The sequence below is a fragment of the Eucalyptus grandis genome, chromosome 5 (assembly GCF_016545825.1).
Source record: "Eucalyptus grandis isolate ANBG69807.140 chromosome 5, ASM1654582v1, whole genome shotgun sequence".
Taxonomy (NCBI): Eukaryota; Viridiplantae; Streptophyta; class Magnoliopsida; order Myrtales; family Myrtaceae; genus Eucalyptus; species Eucalyptus grandis.
Genome location: NC_052616.1, coordinates 59,451,562 through 59,463,484, shown reverse-complemented (window position 1 = coordinate 59,463,484; position 11,923 = coordinate 59,451,562). Strand labels below are relative to the sequence as shown.

General features: G+C 38.2%; 1 protein-coding gene across 1 annotated transcript; it reads left to right on the top strand.

The window, feature by feature from the left end:
• The first annotated feature begins 385 nt into the window (after positions 1–385).
• Positions 386–10,412, top strand: LOC104456480 (putative cysteine-rich receptor-like protein kinase 35). Its single transcript, XM_039314000.1, has 7 exons — positions 386–651; positions 8,014–8,133; positions 8,271–8,392; positions 9,097–9,307; positions 9,479–9,716; positions 9,832–9,982; positions 10,074–10,412. The coding sequence occupies exons 1-7, from the start codon at positions 495–497 to the stop codon at positions 10,410–10,412; spliced, it is 1,338 nt and encodes a 445-aa protein (XP_039169934.1). The 5' UTR covers positions 386–494.
• The last annotated feature ends 1,511 nt before the right edge of the window (positions 10,413–11,923 follow it).

Here is an 11,923-nt window from a genome sequence, read left to right as displayed (position 1 = left end):
CTAACGTGACTGCACATGATGGGTTCTATGCCACGAGCGAGGGCGAGGATCCAAACACTGTCTATGCCATCACTTACTGCCGAGGCGATACGTCGGCAGATACCTGTGCAATCTGTGTGAGGTCCGCAGTCGAAGATTTGGTCGTGAAATGCCCTAACCAGAAGGCGGCTTTCTCCTGGGGAACCGCAGACCCGCCATGCTTTATCCGATACTCGGACACTCCGATCTTCGGCGTACTGCAAACGCAACCTACCCTTCGGGTCCACAACGGCGCCAACATCACCATGAACCAGGACCAGTTCGATGCGATATGGAGGAACTTGACGCGAAGGCTAGCGAGTGAAGCCGGAGAGGGCTCTTCGAAGCTAAAATTCGCGAAGGGGCAGGTCAACTTGCCGGACAACAATACGATCTACGCATTGTTTCAGTGTAGTCCCGACTTGTCGCCGTCCGATTGTGGGGGTTGCTTGTTCCAAACCATCGATGATTTTGATATGTGTTGCCACGGAAGTAAAGGCGGCGTTGTTTATAAACCGAGCTGTATTTTCCGATGGGATTTGTTCCAATTTTGGGAGTCAAGCCCCAGTCCGCCATCGTCTTCTCCGCCACCTTCAGCTGCCCTGCGGGCTCATGGTGGAAATATTGCCAAAGGTACGTTGCGTTTAAGCTCGTGAAAATGCAATATCATTTCGTATATTGATTAGTTTTTTTAAAAAATTCTAGAGTGCTAGCATTTTTAACTTAAATTCTTAAAATCGGAATACCTACTAACTCTGAGGTAGTTTCGCTAAGAACCCCTAATTGTGAGTAGCTTTGAATTTTATCGGCACAATTACCAAAAAAGTTCTTAATTGCCAATTTGGTCTTAAACGCTTTTTTTCGCCAATTTAGAAATAAAAAATTTGCATTTATCTTGCCAATTCGAGTCTATCTGGCCAATTTAGCCGACCAGAGACCGACGGGGCACTTTTTGTTGCCTTGGACTTTTTAATAATATTTTTAATTTTTTTATAATTTAGGGTCACCAACTGACCATCAACAATAACAAGCGAGGGCTTGGTCTAATTTGGGCAAGGTCCCCCTCACCCAAGGCCCTAAGCATGTGGACAATTTTTATAATTTTTTAGAAAAATTTAACATTGTAATTTTATTTATATTTTTTTTCATTTTGGCCAATGAGGGCAAGGAAAGCCCTCTCAGATCTAGGCAAGGTTCATCTTGCCCTCAGCCAATAGGGCTATGAAGACCTTCCTGATTGTCGGCAAGGCCGCCACCTTCGCCAGTGCCCAACAAGGGCTTTGCTAGCCCTTGCCAATCAAAAAGAAAGAAATAATAAAAAGAAAATAAAATATATATATAAAAAATAATATATTATTAAATTGTCTAATTTAGCATTAATCCTATCACATAGAATGACTAGCGTTCACATAAATGATTTCTGGTTAAAATTGGCTTGATTGACTCGATTGACAAAAAATGAAAATATTTGAAACTAAATTGATATAATTGAAAAGAAGTATTGAATCTACACAATTATAATTGATTTAGAACCATTTGAATACTTTTTCCATCAATTTCTCAACACTGGATGTACATGTAAAAGGGACAGTTTTAGTAAAAGATCATAACAAATTCACCATAAAACAAATCGACTTGTAATAATGAGAGAAGGAAAAAGAAAATGTAAAAAGTGAATTGGGTGAGGGCGGAGAAGAGAAAGGGGCGCAAGCGATGATGATTTGTCGCCTCTTGACCCAGGGGAAGACGAGGGCATATCCCTTGGATTACATACTGGCAAAAATTTAATTTGTCGTTTGGCTTTTGATGTCAATCACCATACCGGTAAAAAAACCACAAACTAAAACAATGGTTTGGAAATAAAGCAAAAGGATCGACTACCTGAAAGATACGAAATATTCTACAATTTCCGTAATCTAGTAAGCTCTTGGATAAAGCATATGCTCCAAACATAGAATAATTTGCAGTGGCTCCTATGGCAGTGGATCTTGGGCTCAAGCACATTCGAAGCAGCCATGGCTGCCTGACCAGGAACTTGCAGCCATGGCTGCCATATCTCGAGCTTGCATCCACGGCAGAAAGAGGTCTCGCGACCATGGATGATTAAGCTCAAGCTCGCAGCTATGGCCACTAGATCCAAAGTATCGGATGCTAGAATCCAAAGTCTCATAGCTGGTGTGAATGCCAGGCTAGAGGTGGCAAGTGAGACCACTTTGAGCGGTGCGTTGTTGTCGGCAAGGCCAGGAAATTTTATTTTATTTTTTTAATTTTTTTTTCCATCTTTGAATTGACGACCATGGCCGCTTGAGGCGGCGAGTGGGTTGGAGACGACCAGTGTCTTTGTGTCAACGGCGCCACAATTGTTTTTTTCTATTTTTCCTGTCATTTATGAATTTTTAATTTGTTTTGACTTTTTTGACGAAAAGTCTACTCATATAGTCTACATGAAGCTTTTCCATTGCTAACTCATCTTTTCCAGTGGGGAACTCAGCTTTCCGATGGTCCATGCTTGCAATAATCGGGCAGAAAAATTTGAGATTTACCCATGTCACTTTTCATATAGTATACGAACGGTTTTGAAACCAAAAAAAAAAAAAAAAAGTAGAGGGGAGAGTTATAAATATTGAGGCAAAAAGTAAATGGATCACCGTTGATATTATCCCTTATTTAAAACATGTACTAGAGATTAGTGATTTCTTTATAGTGTTCCACCAGATAATAGGCTAACTTCTGTTATCAAAATCAAATCGATCTAGGCAGTATGTGAGTCCTATGAAAGAACTAATATAATTAACAATTCAAATGAAAGCACTTCCCGCCTAAGCTCACCCTAGAAACAAAAATTCAAACCTTATCAGCTCAATGTTTCTCGTAGTTTCTATTTATTTATGACTCACAAGCTCTGCATCAATGGAATATTGCCAACATGGCAGCAAATAAGGTCAAATACAAATCAAAAGTAAACTGTAATCGTCCAAATGTAATATATTATGTTCAATGTCAATAATTCAAACAGGGACAAATGAAAAGACAGGAGGCCAAGAATACGGAAGCGAAATATGAGAAGACGCTATTGCATCAAAAGAATACTACCATTCTAATAGAGCGATTCATCAACTTCTCAAATTGAATAATTGATCTAGTTTTGAATTACCTACTCTATTTCAAATTGCTAACATTTACTTGTCATTTTAACTTGCTAATTTTATGTTATTTAGTTACCAAATATTGTTTTTCATTGGTTAGCAATCCCACACATTTATTAACTCTCTTGCCAACCTAAATTAACTTGAATTGCCAACTTTTCTCTCATTAAGTTACTTGATTACTAATTCTTATTTGAGTTATTTATTGATATTTATTTGTTCTTTTTATTTGTTGTTGACACCTAAATTTTGGTGACCCTTTTAATTATTAGTTGCATTAAAAAATTAGGGATTAATTTTAAGCCCTAAAAAAATATTAGTTAATTAATTAATTGCATAGCATATAGTTTTAGGTGCATCCATTTTAATTTGCATTTACATTGGGCCGGTGACAAATGTGTTCAAATTGATGGTTCAGAATATTAATTTGACAATTGGACTAAGCCCACGAAGGGAGTAAATAGGCCCAAGCCCGTATCCTCGGAAAGATTTTACGGATTGATTTGTGTGAAATTTCAAATTTTGGAAGAATCCTTTGCAATCCTAAATCGTATCAAAAGCAAATATTGCATTTGGAAAAAGGAATTTTCGTGGATACGGATTTGGAAAAATTAAAACCCTAACCGTGGCTTATAAATAAATGCGTAGGGTTGGAGGAGGCCACGCATTTGAGACATTCGGTCATATCGAAGGGAACAAATTCAGAGAGAAAAGCACGAGAGAAGGGGGTCCTTTCCGTCGGTAAAAAAAAAAGCAAAGGGTGAAAAAGTGAGTGGAGAGAGGAAAAGTAGAAAAAAAGAGAAAAAAGAAAGAAAAGCCCCCTTGCGCGACTGTTCATCTTCCCCGCGGGGGGGCCTTCGCCGCCCCTGTCGCCGTCGAACCCCGCCGTCGCCGTCGTCGATCTCCGTCCGCGAGCGCTCGAGCCGCGAGCCCCGACGACCTGCGCCGCCCGACGCCGAGCCCCGAGCCTCGACGACACGCCGCCGCCTCCGGCCCGCGACCCGCCGCCTCCGCCTCACCTCACTGCGCCGCAACAGAAGCCCCGGACGCCGCGCCGCCCCCCGTTGCAACCCTCCTCTGCAGATCTGTCTCCGCCGTCATATCCCAAGCCACCGGTGACCTAGAGCCGCAAATGCGAGCCGAGATCCGGCCCGCCGGAGTCCCTCCGCCTCGCAAATCCGAGGTCCCCGACGACGAAGGCCCGAACCCAGCTCGAGGCTTCCCTTTCACCGGTGCCGAGCCTCGTTGAAGACCCACATCCGACGCCGCCCTTGCTCCTCGCCGCGACGCTCGCCCGATCCGGTTCTCTCACCGGACGCCGCGCCCAACAGCCCGGCCGTCCGGGCGCCGAGCTCCTCATCGCAGCCACCGAGGCCTCCCGCCGTCCCCTGCGGCGCCCCGCCGGGCCGGCCCGTGATCCGAGCGCCCGACGCAGCCCCGCGACGCAGCCCGTGCCGCCCCGACGCGCCTCCGCTTCGCCTCCGGCCCGAGCGGGCCGCGACGCTCCTGTCGCCTCGCCGCCGACACGCCGCTCCGGAGCCTCGCCAACCCTAGCCGGTGATCCCCCCTCGCCGGACCGGCCACGCTTTGTTTTCTTTTTCTTTTTAGAAAAAAAAAAAAAGAAAAACAAAAGAAAATTTAGGTATTTTCTTTATCTTATTTTTGTTTTATTATTTTTGCTATTTTATTTTATCTTTTAGTGTAATTATTCCTTTAATGTGAAATTGAAATTCCATGATATGAAATTGCAACTAGTGATTGTCGATCCGATTTTCAAGCTCGAAATCCGACTCGCAATTACTTTAAAAAATTGCCAATCCGATCTCCCGCTCGAGATCCGATTCGTGATTTATGTGAAATTGGCCAACCCGATCTCATGCGCGAGATATGGTTCGTCGATTTGGAAATCAATATGGCTTGATTTGCTGTGGTGTTACTTAAATTAGTTTTCTTTAAAAAAAAATCAAAAAATGTAGTTTTAGGGTTTGCATGTTCATAATAGGAATTTTATTTCGAATTTTCAAAAATAAAAAAATCAAATCAATTAATTTAGGTTGCTAGTTCTTTTTTTTAATTTGGATTGCATGTTTAATTATTTGGCAATTGTTAATTTCGAAATTTAAAAAAAGGGGAAAAAAAGGAAAAACACAAAAAATGTCATTATGCATATGTCATGTAGGATTAGGGCATTCTTTGCACGTCATTGCATGCTAAGATTGCATATTATAGGTTTAGATAATTTCTCCTAAATAGATTGCATGCTTATTAGGAAAATAAAAATCATGTGCACGTCATATAGAATTAGTTTCATACAATGCACGTCATTTAGTGATTTTTGTTAGATGCATTTAATTAGAAATTGCCTGTCATTAGAATTAGGTCATTAGATTAATTTAGATTGCATATTTAAATGTTGCATTTCTTTAATTTCGAATCTCATAGAAAATACAAAAAAATTATTTAGAATAAATCATCTCATGCTTATGATAGACTACATGCTTAGTTATGTCATATTGTTTAGGTCATATAGCTAAGTCATGTTGCCATGTCATATCATTTCATGTTAAATTAGTGGCATGCATTGCATAAAGCATGATTCTCATTAATTAAGTGAAAACAAAACAAAAATTGCGTGTTAATTAGAAACCATATCTAGGGTTGTTGATGTGGATTTTAATTTAACATTGCAGATGCTTTCGTTGCTTTGAGGTAAGTCCTGCAATTTATTTTCTGCTTTACTTGAGTGTTAAATTGGTGGTTTGCGCACTTTGCATGAACACCTCACATGTTAGGGAATTAGTTTAAAATCAATCCAAACTCCTTGCCAAACATTTTTCAAAATTAAAAGAATGGTACCGAAAGGGCATTAGAGAAATCTAGTGTAACCAAGTCCCCGTACCCATAATCTCGATTCGTAGAAGTAAAATAATTCTCCCATTACTTTACTTGGGTTTCTAATCGACCCACCAAAAATAGATTAGTGGCGACTCCTAAATAAAAAAATTGCATGTTAACAATTCAAACCTAAGTCGCGAATTGGTATGGGCTTGGAGAGCCCGAGTTAAGTCTAGGCTTAACAATCCATTAGCCAAACCCTAGGTGGTTCAAACCCGAAAAAATTAGGTCGCGACATTTGTCGACTTTTCTTGTTTGCAGACTTTTATATTATTTTCTAAGCAACATCTTGAAATTAAAAATTCTTTGTAAATGTTATCAACTTTCACTTGAGTGACTTAACATTTTTTTTTCATTAAGTTATCAACTAATTTTGAGTTACAAACTCTTACTTGAGTTACTTACGAAGTTTATTTTTCTTTTAATTACCAACTTTTCTTAAATTTTACCACCTTTTCTTAACTTCAAAGATTTGCCAACTATTATATGATATTAATAAGTTCAATTTAAGTGATTTATTAAATTTTTCAAGTTAATTTATCAATTAGTTTTGGGTTACCAACTTCTCATTTGAGTTAGAAGTTTTTTTTTTTTTTTTTTAAATTGCCACTAGTGGCTTACTCAATTGGAAAAAAATATAGAAAGTCATCCAAATAATGATTGGTAATTTCGCATAATAGCTAATGAGTTTAAAGCAAGTGTAAGAAAGGTAAATATGTAATGGCAAAAGTTAAGAGATTTTTTTGTCAGAGATAAGATAAGTTGGTCAAAAAATAAATGTTGGTAACTAACTAGGAGTTAGTAATGCAAAATTGATTGTAATTTAATCATAGAGAAAAGGGTTAGTACGCAAGACAAAAAAAAAAAAAGTGGTAACTCAATAAATTAGTTGATAACTAATTCAAATAAAAGCTGGTATCAAAGAAAAATTTGTAATCACGCTAATTAATTTGGTAATGTCTTTAAAAAAGTAGGTAAATTTAACTGGTTGGAAGATAAGGCAACTAAAAGTCACTAACTTGATAGAAAAGATTACAGATTAAAAAAAAAAAAAAAAAACAGAAATACACGATCGTAAGCAATTCAAATGGGAATTCGTAAATGAAAGCTAGCTACTAACCTAATGGGATGATATTCGGTAGGTCACACAAATAAAGATTCGCAGATTCCTATGAGAGTTTGATAAATTTAAAGCGTTTAAAAAAGATAAATTAAATTATTAAAAAGTTGATAAATCGAAACAAAACCAAATAAATGTTATTAAATAACACAATAAAAGCTAGTAAGCCATACTTGGTTGGCAAATTAATTAGAAAAAAGTCAGTCACTCATATAAGAAGTGGCGTTTGAGGCATTTGTAATAAAGGAAAATAAGAGTTGATTAAATATTAAAACGGTTGGTAATTTGCACATTGAAAAAAAAATTGTTAATTTCATAAAGCGTTAATGAGTTATCAACAAGTCAGCAGAAGGTTAGATACCTTGTAATTTTTCTAGTACCAACAGTTTCTTATATTTACCATCTCTCTCAAAAATTGCACCAACGAAAAATCTTGTTTTATCCATATTAGTAGTATCGTCCTATGTTTATGTGCTAATAATGGCAATATGTGCATTGCAATAGCAAATGTATGAGAACCTAAATTAAATTTTAAGAACGAGGGTCAAAAGCATATGTAAATCTTCATTAATTTATTCGAGTAGAGTAATAACTAATGGATTTTTTATTTTTATTTTTGGTCTGGCTAATGGATATTGTTAGAAAATGCCTTCAAGGCACTTGTTACCAAGCCATCTGAAGTACGTCTGAAGTTTTCCGTACACTATTTTATGTCTAATCAAAGTTTAGAAGATCGTAGCTTTCCTTATTAGGTATTATGGCGTTCACTCTTTCAGGATTGCAATTTAATTGATGGTTTTAGATATATGCTGAGAAAAAGAATCATCTGATCAGGTACCTTGGCTGCAATTATCGCTTCAGTCACCATTTTTGTAATGCTTCTCCTCATCGGTTCTCGTTACCTTTGGAGGGGAAGAGCAGAGAAGAAACATGAAGCGGTACAAGAAGAAAGGGGTACTGATAGTCAATTTACGAAAACAAAATAGCAAAAGATTGAAACTTTCAATGAGAAACAAAAAGATTTTGAAGCTATGACCGTAAGACATTAAAACAAGTATAAGTCTGAACGACTTTGTTGTTCACTCATGCAGATGTAAGCGAGATCACATCCTTCAAGTCCTTGCAATTCGATTGGGATAATTTGCGTGCAGCCACAAACGATTTTTCTCAAGAAAACAAGCTTGGGGAAGGTGGATTCGGGGAGGTTTACGAGGTACTTAAGTGATTATAAATATTATAAATACTTACAGCTCACCTAAATTGAAATGGATGTTAAATGGGTGATATCCCAAAAGCTTAAATTATTAGGTGGTGAGAGTTCACTTGTCAAGTGAAGTAGGACAAAATTTCAACACATTTTTTACGTGCAAGCCAAATTAAAAGCAATACGTAAAATTAGACTATTTTGTCTCTCTAGCTATAAGAATGACTTGTGATAAACATTAATAGAATAATTAAATATAAAAAAAAAAAAAAAAAACCATACCTTCATCTAATAACTTAAGCTTTTAAAATTGTTTACAGTAGTCCCGCCAAATCTCACATGGTATTAGAGCTAGAGATCCTAAATTCAAATCTTTTTAGCTCCCATTTGCCTCCCTACTTAAATTTCGATGCTTAATACTAAGCAAAATGAGCGGACTAAGCATGAGGGGTAATAGAATAATTAAATATCAAATCATACATTTATCTAATAGCTTAAACTTTAAGAACAGTTGATAGTGGTCCCACTAAATCTCATAATCATCTATTTATTATCATAAAAGGTATCCACAGCACTAATGGTGTGGAGGTTATGATAGCAAAACGACGTAGAAGAGCACCAAAATTTTTGGGGTCCTTGTTGATTCATAATATAGTTTAAGGATAAGAATGAAGAGTTCGTGAGGTCTTGTTAGCTTTCACATATTATTTCAGGGTAGGCTTCCCAATGGACAAGAAATAGCTGTGAAGAGGCTATCCCAAAGCTCAAGGCAAGGTGTCCAAGAGTTTATGAATGAGATTTTGTTGGTGGCAAAGCTTCAACACCGGAATCTAGTGAGATTGCTCGGATTTTGCTTGGAAGAAGAGGAAAAGCTACTCGTATACGAGTTTGTGCCCAACAAAAGTCTCAACTACTTCTTGTTTGGTTAGTTCCACTTCACTAGCTTTATATTCATCTTGTAGGTTAATGTACGATTTAGTTGAATGAGCAAATTATCAAATCTTGTTCACTAGATCAAATATAACCTTTTGAATCTAACTCCTAGGCTTCCTAGATAATATTAGCTCTCATTCAAATACTTAAATCACTATGTAGACTCCGAGAAAAGCAAACAATTGGACTGGCCAAGACGTTACAGGATAATATTAGGCATTGCTCGAGGGATGCTCTATCTTCATGAGGATTCTCGGCTTCGAGTCATTCACCGTGATTTAAAAGCTAGCAATGTCTTGTTGGACAATGATATGAACCCAAAGATTTCAGATTTTGGCATGGCAAGAATTTTCGGAGTCGATCAAACTAAAGCAAGCACCGGAAGAATCGTAGGAACCTAGTAAGTTTTGCGTTTTCAAAATTTAATGTTAGACGGCTTCTGGTTAAGAATTGACAATGGGATTTGTATAGATGCAAAGCATTTTAACACGTATGTTTCTGTTGGCTGTTTTCAGTGGTTACATGTCCCCCGAATATGCGATGCATGGGCGGTTCTCTCAAAAGTCCGATGTTTACAGCTTCGGTGTTCTCCTCCTTGAGATCATTTGTGGCAAGAGGAATGACTACTTCTACCAATCTGATGGAGGAGAAGATCTCGCAAGCTATGTAAGTTTTTTATATGATTTATTTGTTCTTTGCGGGTTTCAATCGGCAATATTGTTTAACAGTTCACTTGTGTTCAATTGAGCTGCTCTAGGCTTGGAAACATTGGAGAGACAATATGCCTTTGGAAATATTGGACGCAGCATTGGGAGAATCTTATTCAAGAAGCCAAGGTCTCAGATGCATACAGATCAGCTTACTATGTGTTCAGGAAGATCCGGTTAATAGACCGACCATGGCGAACATAGTTCTTGCGCTGAGCAGCGAAACTCTTACTCTGTCATTGCCACGAGAACCGGCCTTTTTCCTCCGAAGCTGGACAGGACCGCCGAGTACCATCATAGAAAATGACAAGGAACATGATCAATATACGAGCGGGTGCGAGCCTTTTTCAGTTAACGAAGTGTCGATTACTGAACTCGACCCTCGATGAAGCACGTGAACTTGATTTCATTTGCTTCTCAAGGATATTATGTGTATGCTGTGTACGGAAGAACTATTTGGTTTTACATGTACTGTTTGATAAGTGCGCTTGGTGCGCTTATGCAATAATAAACAGGTAGAAATGTGGTGGCTTCCGTCTGGCTTTGTACTAAAGGAGCATGCAATTCCGAGTTGGGTTGACTCCTAATTTTAACTTTCAATTAATAGTCATGAGATTTTGTGAGACCCGAGATATTGAGTATATGCTAATAGAAGAATACGTGATTTAATATTCAAATTGGACTTTGGCTTAAGCCTAAGACGTGGAAATTGTAAATTGGAAAGGCAAATAAGAGATTGGAAGATTTGAACTTAGGATCATTAACACCATGTGAAATTTTTGTAGACTTTTGACAACTGCTCTAAATGCGTAAATTGATAGATAAATATTTTAACAATCTTATCTATGAATGACAATGTGGGAGGATGAAAACAGCAAGGGGCATTTTGGAAATAAATATTATAGCCAAATTATTCCTCTCACAATGTTTGCTTGTGAAAATAAACTTATAATGTAGATCCATGTTGTAATAGCCATCATCAAAACCAAACTTAATGGTTTCCACGACATGAGTACGTCTCATTTCTCATTTTGCAATCTTTAAGTTGACTTTAGGCCCCAATTTCGTAACATTCCGAAGGCAATTTCGTAACATTCCGAAGGCAGCTTATGTTCCAAGCAGGTAGTACGTCGTAATCTGGATGCTTTCCATTGCAAGCCGCGTGGCCATAACAGTCATAATTAAAGACGGTGTCATGGCTGTAGTATGTTATCCAGAATCTACCTTACCAATACGTCAAGCTGGGAGAAGTCTGCGTACATAGTAATAGCAATCATCAGCTTCACTTTGTTTTTAAGGCGTGGCTCTCCCAATATGGCATGTACAATATTAGCCCAACACCGGTAGCCACAATTCTCTCGAAAGCAGCCATGGTCTCTACCTTTGTTTCTCTCTACTAATACGTCTCCAAGTTCAATGTTATTCAGATTAGTCAACAATTATAAGTTATGGCAAAAGAACACCCCGAGTGCCAAAACTTGGCATAAAATGACATTTAAGTACTAAAACTTACGAAAGTGACTTTTTTTTAATGAAAAATGGGACACTTGAATGCTACATCCGACGAACTCCACCGAAAATCTTATGTAGCAATTTTTTTTATTAATTTTCTCGCTTATATGGCTTGCCAAAATGCTGACTTAGCAAAACACACAAAAACGACGTCGTTTTGATATAATTTGAATTATAATACAAAAATTAATTAAACTAAATTTAAAACAATCTTTAAAAAAAAAAAAAAGGAGGAATGGAAGAGGGAGGCAGCCGGCGGCTAAGGGCTCGCCCGCGCTACCGTCACCTCCCTGCCATCACCGGAAAGGTGGGGGAGGGTCGGCCGGGCCGCCGAGCCCGACCGGGGCCGGCAACCCCAGCCAACCAACGGCAAGGACCTACATGCCCT